A 17,778-nucleotide genomic window follows, 5' to 3' on the forward strand; every position below is an offset into this window, starting at 1 on the left:
TGTTTCAGTAAGATCATCTCTGAGTCTTCAATAGGCCCAACCAGCTCAACCTTTTTTTATATGTCAATCCTTTCATCCCAGGTACTAACCTTCTCTGTACTGTCTCTATTCAAGTATTTCCTTTCCTAAATATGGACAGTGAATGTGTATGCAGTACTCTGAATGTGGTCTCACTAGCACCCTATAAAGGTGCATCAAAACTTCCCTGCCCCTCAACCCAAAACGTTGACAATTCCTTTCCCTCCGCTGAAGTTGCTGAGTTCCTCCAGCAGATTGTGTGTTGCTTCAGATTTCAGCATCTGTGGTCTCTTGTGTCAACATTTTATTAGCCTTCCAAATTGCTTGCTGCATCTACACATTAACCTTTTACGTTTCACTTATCAGCAATTCCAGATCCTCATGTACAGTATTATTTTGTAGTATTATTCTATTTGAATAATAATTTGCCTTTTCATTCTTCCTTCCACCTCACAATTTCCCACAATATTGTCTGTGTACCAACTTCTTGCCAGCTCACTTAACCTATCCATATCCCTTTGCAGTCTCCTTATGTCCTCCTCACATCTTGCTAACCCGCCTATTTTTGTATCATCAGTAAATTTTATACCTTCATCAGGGTTATCAATACTTAGTAGTATTGAGACCTGCAGGACACCACACTGCCAATCATTGCCAATGCAAAAATTATGGATTCTCTGTTTTTCATTAGTGAACCATTTCTCTTTCCATGCTAAGATATTATTCCTCAATCCCATGCAATCTTATCTCATGCTGTAACTTTTTATGTAGCTCCTTATGAAATATCTTCTGGAAATCCAAACACTTCACATTTATCGGTTCCCATTGAATGACATTGGTGTGGCATTCTCAAAGAACTTCATCAAATTTGTCAAATACAACATCCCTTTCATAAAACCGCGTTGACATTGTTTGACTGCCTTATGATGTTATTAATGCCCTACTATTACCTCCTTAATAATGGATTCCAGCATTTTCCCAATGATAGATGTTCAGCTGACTGGCTTATAATTTCCTGCTTTGTATCTCCCTCCTCACACAAAGGGAGTAACATCCAGAATTATATTCTGGGTGGGGAAAGGAATACTCCAAAGGCATTGAGGAGGACAGAGTTTAGATGCAGATATTTGAGGGGTAGAACTAGATGTAAAGATGAACTGGATTGGCTGAATGGCAACCCTCTACAGTGCACAGTCCTGTGTACGTCCCAAATATTATCAAAGTGGATTCCAGACCCTGGAACTGGAAGCCACTTAAAATTGAATGCCAAAGATTCGGGTATGAACTCTCTCTATTGGAGTCAGTCCAGAAAAGGTTCCGTTCATCGGAATAAAAAATAATTACACTTTTTTTTGATGGACAGACCCTCAATCATGAATAAGTGAATGTCAACTGAACATTGTTTATCTCTGATTGCAATTCCCAGAAGCATTGTGCATGATCAAAGTGACACCAATGCAGGAGGTTGTGGAAGACAGCGAGTTCTTTGGTTCTCCAGGTGATTATATGTAAGTGCTATCTCATTCTTTTCTTCATGCTAACAAGCTCAGCTAACTGAAAATTTGAGAGCCATTTCATCCATCTCCAGGTATTCTACCAGCATCACCATGGCTGAGAATTCTCCCAGCTTAAGAGGAAGGAAATCTAATTAAGTCTTCCATTTTTCTGTCAGATTGTTTATTTATTCTTGGTTCGGCTTTGTCTAAGAGGTAGATCAGGAACAAACTCATGTATCACACTTTACTAATCACCTTATTTTCTGGTTTGAATGCTTCAAGTTAAATACTCAAGAGGCCTTGCTAGTTTTAGCTACCAGACACATCGGCAAACCTCTCTTTTGCTCTGTCTCTTTATATTTATTGGAGCTAAATTGCTTGACCTCTTCAAACTGTTATTCCTCATGTTTTCTGATCACACAAACATCAATCACAATGGTAAGTTAATTTGGTTCCAACTGTTAAGAACTGTAATAGTATGTGCAGTAAATCAGAATGATGTGAGGTCATATCATTATATTGCATATTGTGGCATTCACAAAACAGAGGATTCTACACACCTGAGGCAAAATGGATGATATTGGTTCATACTGCAAAATCTAGTGCTTGTCAGAATTCCTCCCTCTGAAGCTGCACTTACATTATTCTTACTGCCCTTGAGGCATTCTTGTTACCAATTACAAGTGTAAACAGAGAAATACATTTTGACAATACAGAACCTGAGGAATATTTCACTCCTCTACACCCCAGGCTCTGTTGAGGTTGCTATGTTGTCACTATATGTGGGGAGTGGTGGATGAAAGAAAAGCCAGTATTCAGTCAAAGTGCAGGATAACAATTCTTTCTTAAAATTAGTTGATTTTTGAATTACATAGTTAGATATCTGTAGATACTGTCAGCAACAGCAACTACTTGCGTTTATCTAGCACCTTTAATGTTATAAATTACCACAGGCCACCTGTAGAGAATGAAACAGACTTTGTGTTTCAAACTGATGACTTTCCATTGGAACTGGGAAAAGCTGGAGTTGTAATAGGCTTTATTTTAGTTGATACAAGCTTGAGCAACCATAGCTCACTTACGGATTTTACAATCTTCTGGACTCAACAAATAGCGTTCAACAATTCGACCATTCCCATTTTCACCTCCTTCAGTTGCAGCATGTTCTCCTTTCTATCCCATTACTATCCTGCTTTCTCATGCATCACACCCCAGTGTCTTGTAAATATCTCCTGCCTTCCATCTCACATTCTCTCCCTTTGTACCTGCTTAGAGCCTGTTACATCTCTAGGTTTTTACAGTTTGGATGCAGGAATATTGATTTGAAACAACCATTGCTCCCTCAGCTGTTGCCTGCCCAGCTGACTATTGGTAGGATTTCCTGGTTTTATTTCCAGCATCCATATTATTTTACATTCTTTGCCCCTTACAGCATTAACAAACAAAATTTGACACCGGCGATATTAGAAGAGATGACCAAAAACTTGGTCTAAAGGATGGGTTTTATGGTAAAGGAGGAAAGAGAAGTAGAGAGGTGGAGGGTTTTGGAAGAGAATTTTGTTTAGGGACATTACAGCCACCAACGGTGAAGAAATTAAAATCAACTTGGCCCAGTAACTGAGACCAGCAGAAAATATTTTGAACTGGGGTGTCAAACACTCAGCCAGTGGACTGAGTCACGACCATTTCTACCTGGTGAAAACCTTGTGGCCTTTTGCTGATATCCTGCAGTATGAGTATATTAAACATTTCACAGCCAGAGTTGCAGGCTTTCTCAGCAGGACTGAACAGGATCTGTTTCCATTTTCAGATTTCTAGCATGTGCAGCATTTTGCTTTCCTGTTCATGCCAAAACTTTCTGTGGATTACGTTTTGTCTGAGTGGGTGCAGGGGAGCGCACTCTATGAAATATGCCATGTTTCGCATCTTGTTTAGATCCTTATTTTAGACATTGCAAACTGAAATTATTGTATGGAAAAGACAGATGGAAGCTATTCAAAATGTAATCTGTGTTATTGTGGTCAGATGGTGCAAGATATAAAATAGCTGCCACACTGTATGACATCTTCAACACCCAAAATCTCTATCGTTATACAACATATAGAAGCAATGGAACAGCAGTTACCTCCAATGAGGGAGACACCTTGTTATTGCCCACTTGATAACTAGGAGGAATAAATGATCTACTCGTTATTGCTCTTATTTTTATTCCTTTGATTTTAATACATTTTACCAAATTACTACCCAAAATTACCGTCAGCATTTATCTCACTGAGCATTTAATGAAACAATGCGTCTAATGCAACAGTCTTATATATTAAACATACACTTAAAAATTATAACTATTGTCAAGGTTGCATGTAATGAATCTTTCTGGCACCCATATCCTGCCCGACGCAAGTGAATTAATTCATTAGTCAGTCAATCAAAACTTTCTACTTTGAGGAAAATTGACATGCAAGGGGAATTCATCTGAATTCTTGAGCTTTTTTAAAAGTAGTTAAAGCATAATGCTCCTCACTGAGCAGTCAGGTTAATGCTAGGCAACTGCAATTGGAATGAATAAAAGAAAAACCAGAAGCTTACATTTCTGTGATACTTTCAGGAAGGTTGCTCGATATCTCAGTGAGGCCCTTGCCACGACAGTCCACAATGCTGTTGCTGCATGTGCAGACAGATGGGCAGGACTTTGAATGGACACTGCAAGACTGTGCTGTCGAACTCTGGTGGCCTAACGGAGCAAAGAGAAAGAGAATGATATCACTGAAACCTACCGTGCCCTTAAATGTCTCCCTTTTATATTTAACTGGTCAGGTTTAAATGTAGTATTTCATTTTGTTCTTTCTCAATAAGTGTACTCATTACATCATGAATGAATGGATGACTACAACAAAAAAATCAAATACAATTTAAATGCCCAACAGCTTTTAAAAATTAATTATCCTTGCAGGTAGGACGACGTTATCCACAGAGTTAAGTAAAAAAACAATGTTTAAAGTTAAAAAAAGGATGAAAATAGATGGAAACTTTAAACATGACTTGCACCACTGAGCTCATTTACAAACATGGCCAGATTTATAATCTGCAGTTCCCATTTTATATGAGCAGGAGAATAAAACAGTACAATCAGGACTCTGATACATCCAACAAAACAGCGAATACTGCTGTGCATGCAACAAATCCACTGGGGCAGATGTGCATTGTCCAATACCATTCCTCATGCTGGTTACGATATGCTCAGGCAGAATAGATGCAGCAATTATTTCGCTACGTAATGTTTCTGCAACAATACTAACTCTAACAGTGCACACCACAGCAATTTATTAGCCTATTGAACACAGAGACTAATGTTAATTAATGAAAATTATACTTTGATACATGTAAAATGCAGCCACAAGAACTATCCACAGGCCCAACAGTGAATATTCATGCCAACTGATAAGCATATAGCCCTGCTACAGGTTGGTAAGGTAGAACAGTTTGGTCAGTAGCCCACCCATATTGCTTTAACATCTGACTATGCACCTATGCTAGATGTGTGTTTTGGTTATTCTGGGCAATAAACAAGACTACACATTGCTAAATACATATAGGTAGGAGTCAGCGGAATTACCTGGTATCAGAGCAAGGCTAATGATGAGCTCAATTTGACCTCAACTCGTTAAAATATATAGCTACTATGTTCAAATGATAAACAGAAATGGCAAATTTAAGGGCAATGAGATTACTTGCTCTAAACCACGCATATAGAAACTAATGCAATGGAACCAGATTTTGGAAGCGAATTGTGCACTGACCACAATTTTGGCAGATTTAAGTGCAGATGACAGGAGATGAATTTTGACTTAATTAATTATATTTTGTAAATTATGACGACAGCTCTTGGTGAAGTAGAATGCAACAGTCTAATTCCCAGGTTAAAATCATTAACAGAAATCTATGTTCTCAAGGTTTAGAGTCTAGACTTGAACCTCCACCATTGTTTATATCTTTGATTCACTGGATTGCTCCCTCTCTTGTCCCTATTCTTCTGTATTACGGAGAGGGAGAAACTCCGGTGGCAAGTGAGGAAACAAAAACTAATAAATTGGTATGTAACTTGAAAATGCATTACTTAAAAATAACCCAACTGGATTCTTTAAAATTCATTTTGCAAAAGGACAGAACAGGAGAGAGCAGATAACAGTCTCACTTCTAACAATGAGCAGAATACAAAAATAGAAGTAAACTTGCCTTCATCCTCATCTGGACAGCGTGAGACAAAAATGATAAAAACACAATGAGATTAACATCATGCAATTAGTCCTTGCAACAAACTGTGTGTGATTAGCAAAAGACGATAAACAATTACAGATGTTTTAGGCTACTTAGACCTGAATTTCAAAAATATATAAAAGAGAGCATCTTTCAGCTTAACAGCCAGTGAGAGGAAGGAAAAGAATGTTTAGTACTCACAGGAGAGGCAACAAAAATATACGGCATTTGCGAGCAAGATGGGAGCGGCATTTCACTGTCCAGTGGCTTGAAAGAAGGCAAAGTCTGCTGATAACACACTTTGCACATCCTCATGACAGCCATAACATCAACAGGAATGTTAGACATTTTTTTTCCTGAATTATTGGTAAGGTTGAAAAGAATGTAACTAAAACTGAGACCCTCTTCACCCCCACCTCCATGCTCCTGTTCCCTCAGGACCCAACACGTGCAAAGATCTAGGGGAAAAAAAAACAACTATCTCTTACCAACAGATTTCATGCTGAGCAATATCAATACAGCTTTTCATCTAATATTTCTAACACTAGCATTTCAGGAATATATTTATGAGGAAATATGATTACACAGATAATGTCTGATATTAAAATATTGCTCAACAACTTAGTTCACTGCAGGAATAAGCTGTAAAAAATCAATTGATTTCAGAACCTATTAGAGTCATATATCTTACTAATTGTTATATTCATTTAATTTGCATTTTTTTCTAAGCACAATTTAGTAATTAGCAAACAAGTATTAGTAAAAGCATGCATATATTACTAATAATCCATTTCAATAAATGCATTTTAATTTGAAACTTAAAGCCAAAAACTGCATTATACACATTGCTGAGCAATTAAATAATAACAACATATTCCATTTAGTATTTCTGTAGATATTGTATATCCCATGGCAATACAACGCTACTCAAAAAGCAAATGAAGACTAACTCCCTACATTTTCGTGCAATGCACATATGCGCTTTGGTCAGTCTTTCTTTCAATACTTTTGTTCTCCACTTACCAGAGCAAATAAACTCCTTCTTTTGTACCTCAGCAACATTGTGGCCCCTCAGGTGACCAGGACCTGTGCATTGAGTGTAAAGCCCAACCCGTGGGCGCTGCCGCAGCCAATCAGCAAGCCACGCTAAATGGCAGTCGCAGAACAGGTTGTTTGAATGGAGGCGGCTGGAATAAAAATGCATGGAACAAGTTAATATGTTTAAGCGAACAAGGGAGAGTGAGTGATGTGATTTCAGAGATTCATGCTTATGGAGAGAAAATCTGGAATCAATCCTTTAATCTCATCTGTAAATTTAAGGCTCCCTGACAGGGTCAATTCCAATGCTTCCACCTTTTTTTTTCTCCAAGCAGCATTTGTGTGACAGCAGCCTTTTAGCTAAAGATTAATTAATTAATAAAAGTTGGCTCAGTTGTCACAAAATCAATTCAAAGCATTCCCCTTTGACTGGATTACGAGCTCAGGAAACACCTAAAAGCCAGAAAACCAATTATAGAATTCAGAAACTTAAGTCTCACCAAACGACGATGAAAAGGAGCAAAATGCACAACAGTGGTAACATACTGTCAGCAAGAAAAATAATGCTTATAGAAGCTTTGGCTCCTAATTAAAAACACCAATAAGTCTTGCCATCATTAGTTTCTATACAAACAGCCTCCAAAGTCCATTTAGCGGATGACATTCATTTTCTGCTGAACAAGATAGAATAATAATACAACATAAAACAATCTTTTCACATCCTTTTTTTTCTGATTTCCTCCTTTTTTGTTTAATCACTGAAAAGGGATTAACAGATTTCGGCCCCTTGGGACCCATGCTCAATACAATCTCTGAAATTAAAAGACGCAAATGGCAGTGAGCAAGGGAATTAAGTAAGCTGCTTTTCCTGACAGGACCTTCACAAGAACATGGCTCCTTTCCAACAGGCAAAAAGCAGCTCGCCATTAATAAAATATCAGACAAATGTATCCCCTAAATTAGGCAAATTACTTCAGACTGGCTTTCATGTTCCTCAAAGTAAAATAAAGGATGACAAAAGCAATAAATCAAGCTGCTGTCTCGAACCCTGCTTTGACTATGTAATGTCATTTCATCAAAACCTTTTAGTCAATGCATTCAATCCTAACAAAATATACCCTAATGGATATTGAAACTCTGAATGTTGTCCAGCATGCTAATTTTCCTTTCAGGAGATTGCTGGATAGATAGCTACTTTTAATTAAATACTCAACTCTAAGATAGGGCTGTTTCAGTAGCCAACATGACGTGCTTTCTTAAAATAAAAATAAATTGAAAAAAAAATGACTGGAAAATAAATTTCATCTTTCACTGTCTCCAATTCACCTCTAGCTTATCTCCTTAAACCTATTATAAATATACTTTGAGAAACAGTTGTAATGAAATTGAAGGAGGTATTTCTGAATTATGCATTTTAATGTAGGTTTGTAATATTGTTGTTATTTAATCACAAACACCTCTAATTGAAATGTTCTAATGCTTGAGGTTTATAAATACTATACTTTTCTTAAAAGTGCTCCTTTCTTTACTTACAAGGTTCTTAGCCTGGGCATGTGGTTGAAGCTTGCCACTGAGAGTCGAGAGATATTGTTATTGTTAATAGTACTGTAAGACAAAAAACAGCAAGATACAAATTTCACTAAATTATTTAATTTCTTACATTTGACAACTAACTGTAATTGTTCTTTGTTGTTGATAGGGCCATGTGCATTTAACTAATAACACAGGGGAAAGAAATCTCTCCCTGTGAGAAGTTCAAGGAGCTTACAAGCAGATCATTTCTTCTGTGAGACGTTCAAATGTTTGATGTAACGTGGGCTTTGAAAGGGAAGAAGAGAGTAGCCACTGACAGCACTTGCGTACTGCATTGAATCTTACTTTGAAATGCTGATCTCAGTTCTTTTCTTTCAATCAGTGCTTACTAACTTGGCTTAGCTGCATAACTGTGGTGCAGGTAAGATTCAAATGTTAATGATATAGGCATTTAACATCCTTTTTTTCTTTCCTTTGGCATATTCTCCAAAGCCACAAAATATAAACAATAATATTGCAGAAATCAGTGATATTTCTCTTTAAGTTACTTTTAATAATGTTTGTTATCCATAACTTCATTAGAAATGCAGTCACAATTAAAATAAAGCATCACTCTTCATTGTACCATTTACATGGCAGTTTATTCATTGTTTCAGCCATGTAGAGAATGTGTCCGTGTCCTATGTTTTAATGAAATTAATGCACTATCTGCTCATTGTATCAAACAGTATTTGCAAATTAGAACATGAAATACTGAACAATAAACAGTTTTTGAACTGAAAGAACCATATTTCTGGGCTCTGGGAAGATGAGACTGAAAAGTTAGAAATAATCCATCCTTCTGTTCCTTGATCTTTGCTTCATTGTAAGTTATACTAACTGCTGTATTTACAGAAAGCACCCTTACCAGACAATTGAAACTATTACAAAACCAAAGCAGAATATGATAGATCGAGTGGACAGTCAGAGACTTTTTCCCAGGGCGACAATGGCTAACACGAGGGGACATAATTTTAAGGTGTTTGGAGGAAAATATAAGGGGGATGTCAGGGGTAAGTTTTTTACACAGAGAGTGGTGGGTGCATGGAACGCATTACCAGCAGAGGTTGTGGGGGGCAGATACATAAGGGACACTTAAGAGACTCTTAGATAGACACGTGAATGATAGAGAAATGGGGAGCTATGTGGGAGGAAAGGGTTAGGTAGATCTTAGAGCAGGATAAAATGTCGGCACAACATTGTGGGCCAAAGGGCCTGTACTGTGCTGTAGTGTTCTATGTTCTATGTAACTAAAAAGCAAAAATAAAGACTTTTTAAGCACAGCGATTTACGCGGGTTACCTTAATGCATGTCCTCTTCAGGTCAGTACAAAGAAGCCATTTTATAATTATTTTCCTTGTGTAAGACTTTGAACATTGATGTAATTTTCCTTGCCTGGTTATCATGAAAACTAATGGTTCACCAGAGAGGTGTCCTGGCTGCAGTTTAAAATTATAGTAAGACTAAGTGCACATTTGAACATTGCTTTAGGAGGGTAATATTATGTAAGCTGCCTGTTAAAGAAGAAAACTGGGATTAACAACTCAGGTAAAGCAACTGAATAGTTCTCCCAATAGAAGAGCTATGTAGCTGCAAGGAAACCCCTTCCCAAGTAGTTTAGGGATAGTTAATACATCTAGTCTCCTGCCAGAATCTTTCCCATCTTCCTCAGGAGTTTTGGTATGAATTGACGCAATCTTTAGTTGCTCTGGAAGATGCTGGGTTCAGTTTCTCCACACAAAATGAACTGGGAATCAGGTAAGCTGATCCAAAACCCAAGAAGTTACTCCAGCTGTGACTCCTTGCCCTTTGCTCAAGGAAAAGGACCAGCTTTTGTTTAGAACATCTGGTGATCAAAATGTTTGCAAAAAAATGGAACTAAGTCTTGGCCTCCTCACATACTGACAAATATCCAAAGAATGTGGAGCACAGGGTCCCAAGGCCAAACATGTCAAGAATGTGCTAAGTGCTTCAATTCTCCCAGGCTTTGCCTTTCCCTTGACCACAGACTGTACTACTACATCGAAAGGTCAATGCTTTGTAGTTAAGTTTCTTTTGGTACCTCCTTAGTAGCTGGTTGCAAACCATCTCTAGTTTCAAGCATTGCTGCAGTAACCTTATTTCATACTTATTTTCAAATTACTAAATGACTGCAGTTAGTTTTTCCTTGTTTCTCCTATGAAAGGTAGTGAAAGTTTATACAGTTAACTAAAAGTATTCTAAATTGATCTCATGTGAACTATTTTCAGTACCTTTCTATGTATGCATTTACCCACAGGTACCTGGTACAATAGAGATCAAATGAAGGAAAATGTTTTTTGTACATCCAAATGTGTGGAATAAAAACTGCTCTGAACTCATCTAGTGCGGATGGTTTACCAGCTCTTGGTCTGACACGGAAGTTTCTTTTCTCTGCACAGACTGCAATCTTCAGATAAACTACTCCATGTATAATCCCTCAGCAAAGGGCTGCCCCATAGAGACAAATTGAAGCAGTACTCACAGCACTTCCAGGTCACGCAGAGCTCTGAACGCTCCATCCTCAATGCAGCTGATCTGGTTGTAATCCAGTTGCCTGTTAAATAGATTAGGAGGATAAACTCAGAAAATCAGAATATTAGCAGTGTTATGTACCACAAAGCCTCCCTTAAGGCTTTTCTGTAACTAGGCCCTTTGCCTAAAATATTCTTACTGGTGCTTCATGTCTTTCTATTTCTCTCTTCTCTGCTCACACAAACATACAGACACACAGGACCATACACACTCTCTCTTAAGATCTGGCCTTTAATATTTATTCATCCTTCTGTACCAACCACCTGAAAATGTTTGCCCTTCCTCAGACAGTGTGCAAGCGACAGCAGCTCGGTTAAGCTCCAGTAAATAATAACTGCACCTTATATTAAATGCCGGCGGAATACAATTTCATTACATCAAGAAAAGCTATCCATTAAAAGCTTTCAGCATCATCTCACTGAAACAATTTCATTAAAGGAAAAGGACTGTAAATCACTTAATGTCACACTGTTCCCCTCGGTGACCTAACAGAATCCATTTATCAGAGGAACCAAGCTGCATGCTAATTCTACCAACCTCGGCAAATGCCAATGACTTCTCTCATGCAAAGCGCAGCTTGGTTATGAGTCTCCAGTAACTACTACACAATCTCATAAGTCCACAACGGAAGCAGCAGACAGTATGCAATTTTCTCTGCAGTTAAATCCATAACCAAATAAAGCATGAGAGAAATCACAATCCTTTTGGGATCATCATGACAACTAATCATCTTCAGAAAAGAAATCAGCATGGTATTCTTCTCTTAAATAAAAGTGATTTGAGATATTAATGTCTCAGTAGTTCCAAAAAGCAAGTGTTTCTATATTCTGCAGGTTGAGTGTATGTCACACTTTGAAGACTCTGGTGTTAATGGAAATGGTTCAGAAAATACATTAAGTTTGGAATTTTCTGCTTTCTTGAGATAGGAGTTACGGAACATGATTCCATAATTCTGGAACATTCAATGTCATGCCTTTTCTCCAACAATGTACTTAATTTGACAAAGATACACATGTGAAAGGAGGCTGGACCTCTCTCCCAAATAAAACTGCTCTTCATTTGTCAATGGATGTCATCATTGATGACTTTATGTTGATTTGTTAATAATGGAGTAAAGTCTGAATCCAAAGGGAATTGAGTGATGGCCATGGCGGGAAATGAAAACTGTTCAGGCAAGACCTCGGAAGAAGGTATAAGTGGTACAGTAAGCTGATGAACCTAACAAGTTTTTTTTCAATTCTCTGCTATAAGCCAAGAATTTAGAAACAATGAATCCTCTTCTGTTTTCTTTTTAGAATTGACCATTCAGTGCTATTTTATACAGTATATCCATGAAATCTTCTCAAGGGCACGATCAGTGATAGGTGAAATTGCACAAACATCATCAGCCCTCTGGTTACTTATGATAAGTGAGCATTTTTCAGGCACATGTAATAGCAAGCTATCACAGCTAAGTCCATCCTTATGCTCACCAACTGCCCACACCATAATCATATTTTCATACCAGTCACTAAATAGCTAGGGTCCCCAACTAAATTTACTTAATCTAATATGGGGTTGAAGTCAACTCTACCAATTGTGTTGCAATCTTAGCTGAGGTTAGCTAATCCAACAGACAGCACTACTTTAACATGGGATCTTCCTCATCTCTGAGGTTTACTAATGAATCAGGTAGTCCTTAAACCTGTTTGGACACATGAATTTATGTATTAATGATTTCTAAACATTAGTCTAAACACTAGCTGGGCAGCAGAGGGTTGAACAAAGATTCAGAGGGGAGAAAACCAGATTGGAAATAGAAAACAGAAAATTAAATTAGAAGGTGATGAGAACAAATGTTTGAAAAAGTAGCCTGGCTGTGCTTTATGCAAGGAAACTAACTAAGGCAGATAAACTGGGGCTATGGATGTATACATGGAACTGTGATATTGTTGCTGTAATAGAATTTTTGCTTAAACAAGGACAGGAAGCTTAACATGCTCAGTTACAGGGTGTTCAGATGAGACATATTGGTAAAGAAACAATGATGGCTGAATAAAATAGCTGTGAAAAAAATGTTAGAAGAATCAGCAAATGAGACTCTATGGGTTAAACTAAAGAACAAAAAAAAAAGGAAAAATAATATGGCTGGCAGTGTATTATAGTCCAAAGGAGAGCAAATCTGTAACCAAATTTCTAACAAGTATAAAAGCACTAGGGCAGTAAAGTTGGGAGCATTCAATCATCCTCAGATGAACTGAAATATAGTCAATGTATAAGATGGAAGACACAGAGTTCCCTAAATTACATACAGTAGAACTTTGTAGTACAACATATTGTAAGTCCAACAAAAGTGGGGACAATTCTGGATTTAGACCTAGGCAATAAAGTTGAACAGTTGGAAGATGTAGTAGTGGAGTAGCATTACTGTAGTAGTGATCATAATTCAGTTACATTTAACATAGTTATGCAAAAAGACAAAAGGTATAACAGGAGTAAAGGTTCTAAGTTGGTATAAGGCCAATTTTACTGGATTGAGAAGTGTATTGGAAACAGGTATTTGAAGGAAAATCATTCTTGAAGCAATAGGATGCATTCAAGAAAGTGATTCAAGAGATTTAGTGTAAAAAACTTTCCACAAAGGAAAAGGGTGAAATGCATCACCCGGGGCCCCTGGAAAATAAGTTGCACAGAAGACGGGATAAGGCATAAAAGGAAAATTATCTCAAACACTGAGGGATTAATATAATATAAAACCAAGAAAATTTTACAAAGTGTAGGATTGAAATTAAAAGGAAACTACAAAAGCAAAGACAGGGTATGAAAAGATACTGGCAAGTAAAATTGAGGAAAATCTATAGATGCTTCAAAAGGACATGAAGAACAAAAAGATAACTAAGGCAAGAGTAGGGACTCTCAGGAACAAAAAAGATAACTTGCATGTAAGGATAGGGGTGAGGTTTTTAATAAATATTTATGAACATATGAAGTAATAGCAGAAGTAGACCACTCGGCCTGCTCTTCCATTGAATAAGATCATGGCTGACCTGACTGCAACCTCAACTCCTTATTCCTTTCTATCCGCAATAACTTTTCACCCCCTAACTTATGAAGTATCGAACTACCTCTGCCTTAAAAATGTTCGGACTCTGTTTCAAAGGCCTTTGAGGAAGAGTTCCAAAGATATGACCCTCTATGAGAAAAAAAATTGCCATATCTCTATCTTAAGTGAATAATCCTTTTTTTAAACTGTGGCCCCTTGTTCTAGATTCTCCCACAAGACAAAATGTTTCTCCACCTCCACAGTCAGGAACCCTCAGATTCTTATACATTTCACTCAAGTCCCCTCTCACGCCCCTGAACTCCAGCAGACTAAAGCTTAGCCTGTCCAACCTCACATCCTGAGACAACCCACCCATTCCAGGTATTAGTCTAATAAACTTTCTTTGAAATGATTCCAATGCATTAACATCCTTCCTTAAATAAGGACACTAATACTGTATATAATACTTCAGATGTGGTCTCACCAATGTTCTGTATGATTTAACCATTGGCCCCCAACCTCTGTATTCAATTTCCTCCAACAATAACAATAACATTCTGTTAGTTTTCCTAATTACTTGTGACAATTGCACAATAGCCTTATACAAATCACACACGGGAATACCCAGTTCCCTTTGCATTTTTCACCATCTAGATGTGTTTCTTGTCTTGTTTTTCCTACAAAATGGACTGTCTTCACTAAACAGGGTACTGATGTCAACTTGTGGTTCAAACGATTGAGTCTGAAACATTGAATGAGATAAAGTCATAGAATTGTACAACATGAAAACAGGCCTTTCAACCCAACTCGCCCATGCCGATGAAGGTGCCTTCCTGAGCTAGTCCCATTGGGCCCTTATCCCTCTGAACCTTTCCTATGAACCTGTCCAAATGTCTTTTAATCATTGTAATTATACCCATCTCTACCACTTCCTCTGGCAGTTCATTCTATATACCCACCACCCTCTGTGTGAAAAACCTAACTCTCAGGTCCCCTTTAAACTTTCCCTTCTCACCTTAAACCCCTGCCTTCAAGTTTCAGTCTCTCCTACCCTGGAGAAAAGACTGTGACCATTCACTTTATCCATGCCCCACATGATTTTATAAACCTCTGTAAGGTCACCCCTCAGCCTACTTCGCTCGAGGGAAAACAGTCCCAGCCTAGCCAGCCTCTCTTTATAACTCAAGCCCTCCAGTCCTGGCAACATCCTTGTGAATCTTTTCTGCACCTTCTCTAGCTTAATAACATCCTTCCTATAGTATGGTGACCAGAATTGCACACAATATTCCAGCTGCAGTCTCACCAACACTTTGTACAACTGTGAACATGATAAAAGAGTTAGTATTAAGGGTTAAGCATCCTCAGAAATGGATAAGTTGCCAGTGCTGGCTGAAATATTCCAGGATATTTAAGTTTTATAAGGAACCATCAAAAAGAAGGTGCAGCGATGGCACTGATGTTGATGGGTTTATAGGCTGTAAAGAGGAAAATCAGTCTGGATGGAGCTCATGAACAGCAAGGGGTAGAAACCATTGGTGAGATAACGATAATGTAGAGCATAGTAGAAATCTGGAAATTAGAGGTGCAAGTAACACACTAATCATGACGGACTTTAAAAGAGGATCAAGAGAGGATTTACAGAGAGGATTTACCTCTCCTATTCAGAGAGGATTTACAAAAGCATTGCCAGTTCAGGCTGTTTCCTTTAGGGCAGAAGCAGCTGGGGGAGGGATGGGGGGGGCACAGAGGGAAGGTTGGAGTTAATTGAGACTTGTACAACTGGGGGGGGGGGCCTAGATAAAATGAATAGGAAGGAGCTATTTTCCTTACCAGAGATATCAAAAACCAGGTGGTGCAGACTTAAAGTAATTGGTAGAAGGATTAGATGGGAAGTGAGGAAAATGTTTGTTAGGGTCTGGAATATGCTGTGTGAAAGACTGGTAGAGACAGAGGCACTCATCATACCAGAAGAGCTGTGACCTAGGCTAGGGCTATGGACCTAGTGCTGGAGGATGGGATTAGGCTGGGTGGCTCTTTTACAACTTGCATTGGCACAATGGGCCAAATGGCCTTCTGTGTCGTAAACTTGCATACAGCCTTTTATAAGATGCTGCAAAATAGATTAGCAAATATGGTCAGAGCATGTAGAATCAGGGAGTAAGTTGCAAATTGGATTCCGAAATATCTTAAGACAGGAAGCAAAATGTATGGCTAAAAAACAGCAATTCAGAATATGAGATGGAACCTTAAGTCCCACTGGGATTGGAGTTGGGCTCAATGTTGGTCACAATTTAAATTAATGATTTAGACTTTGGAAACAAAGACACAATTCTATTGTTGAAAGTGTGATAGTCAGTACTGGGAAGGATTATAACAAATTATAAGAGGGCATTACTAAGATTGTGGAATGGGGTTATAATTGGTAAGCAACACCTGTCCTTCGGTTCAAGTCAGAGATGTGAACGCATACAATAAGTTGCGCACTGGTTAGTTGCGCTCATAACCAAAGTTGATGAGTCTGTGTGGTACTGTTGGGGGTGATGTCTTTTGCCAAAGTAAGACCTGTTCTACTCTCTCTGGCAGAAGCAAAGATTCCCATAATGCTATTCCAAAGAAGAACAAGGTTCTGCCTGGTGTGCTAGCCAATAACTTGTTCAGCAGTGAACATTTCTAAAGCATATTATCTAGTCAATATCACATTGCCAATTGCTTTGTGCCAACTGGCTGCCATCGTTGCTAAGGTAGAACATTGACCACACCTTGAAAGATCTTCCTTAGTTGTAGCACAGATTAAAAAGGAAATGAAAGGTGCTATAAAAATGCATTTCAGTTGAATTTCAACATAAGGAAAAAATTGGGGAAAGTGTTAAATTGGGGGAAAGGTTAATTACAACAGTATTAGGCAGGACCTGGGGAGAGTAGATTGGGAGCGGTTGTTATTGGGTAAGTCCACATCTGACATGTGGGAGTTGTTTAAAGGTCAGCTAGTCAGAATTCAGGACCAACACGTTCCTGTGAGGAAGAAAGACAAGGATATCAAGGTTCAGGAACCTTGGATGATAAAAGATGTTGTAAAGTTAGTCAAAAAGAAAAAGACAGCATATGTAAGGTTTAGGAAGTTGAAATCGGACAGGGCCCTTGAGGAATATAAAGGAAACAGAAAAGATTTTAAACAGAGAATCAGGAAGGCTAGAAGGGGCCATAAAATGTCCTTGGTGAATAGGGTTGAGGAGAATCCCAAGACATTTTATACAACTAGGGACAGGGTAAGACCATTCAAGGACAAAGGAGGAGCTTTATGCCTGGAGCCAGAGGAAGTGGATGAGATACTAAATGAGTACTTTGCATCGGTATTCACCAAGGAGAGGGACATGGGGGATAGTGAGATCACGAAGGGGCATGTTGACATTCTAGGGCATGTTGATATCAAGAAGTAAGAGTTGGGTCTTTTGAAGAACCAGGGTCGAATGGAATTTATCCCAGTTTATTGAGAGAGGCAAGAAAGGAGATTGATGGGGCCTTGACAGGGATATTTGTAACCTCTCCAGCCACAGGCAAGGTCCCAGAGGACCGGAGAATAGCCTATGCTGTTCCTTTATTTCAGAAGGGAAATAGGGACAAACCTGGAAATTATATGCTGGTGAGCCTTACATCAGTGGTAAGGAAATTATTGGAGAAGATTCTTAAGGATAGGATTTACTCACATCTGGAAAAGCTTGGACTTTGTGCAGGGGAATTCATGTCTTATAAACTTGATTGAGTTTTTTTTTTAAGGAGATGATGATGACTGATGAGGGTCGGAGAGTGGATGTTGTTTACATGGAC

At 38.3% G+C, this 17,778-nt stretch overlaps 1 protein-coding gene across 7 annotated transcripts in view; it reads right to left on the minus strand.

The window, feature by feature from the left end:
• Positions 1–17,778, minus strand: part of slit2 (slit homolog 2 (Drosophila)) — a 369,641-nt gene that overhangs the window by 117,950 nt on the left and 233,913 nt on the right. For all 7 annotated transcript variants that reach the window (XM_052037389.1, XM_052037413.1, XM_052037405.1 and 4 more), the window contains exons 6-9: positions 10,882–10,953; positions 8,340–8,411; positions 6,792–6,955; positions 4,101–4,245 (exon numbers count right to left, since the gene is read on the minus strand). In XM_052037389.1, the coding sequence (XP_051893349.1) occupies positions 4,101–4,245; positions 6,792–6,955; positions 8,340–8,411; positions 10,882–10,953 (453 nt within the window). The remainder of the gene's footprint in view (positions 1–4,100; positions 4,246–6,791; positions 6,956–8,339; positions 8,412–10,881; positions 10,954–17,778) is intronic.

Source organism: Pristis pectinata, chromosome 2 (genome assembly GCF_009764475.1).
Source record: "Pristis pectinata isolate sPriPec2 chromosome 2, sPriPec2.1.pri, whole genome shotgun sequence".
In the NCBI taxonomy this organism is placed as follows: domain Eukaryota; kingdom Metazoa; phylum Chordata; class Chondrichthyes; order Rhinopristiformes; family Pristidae; genus Pristis; species Pristis pectinata.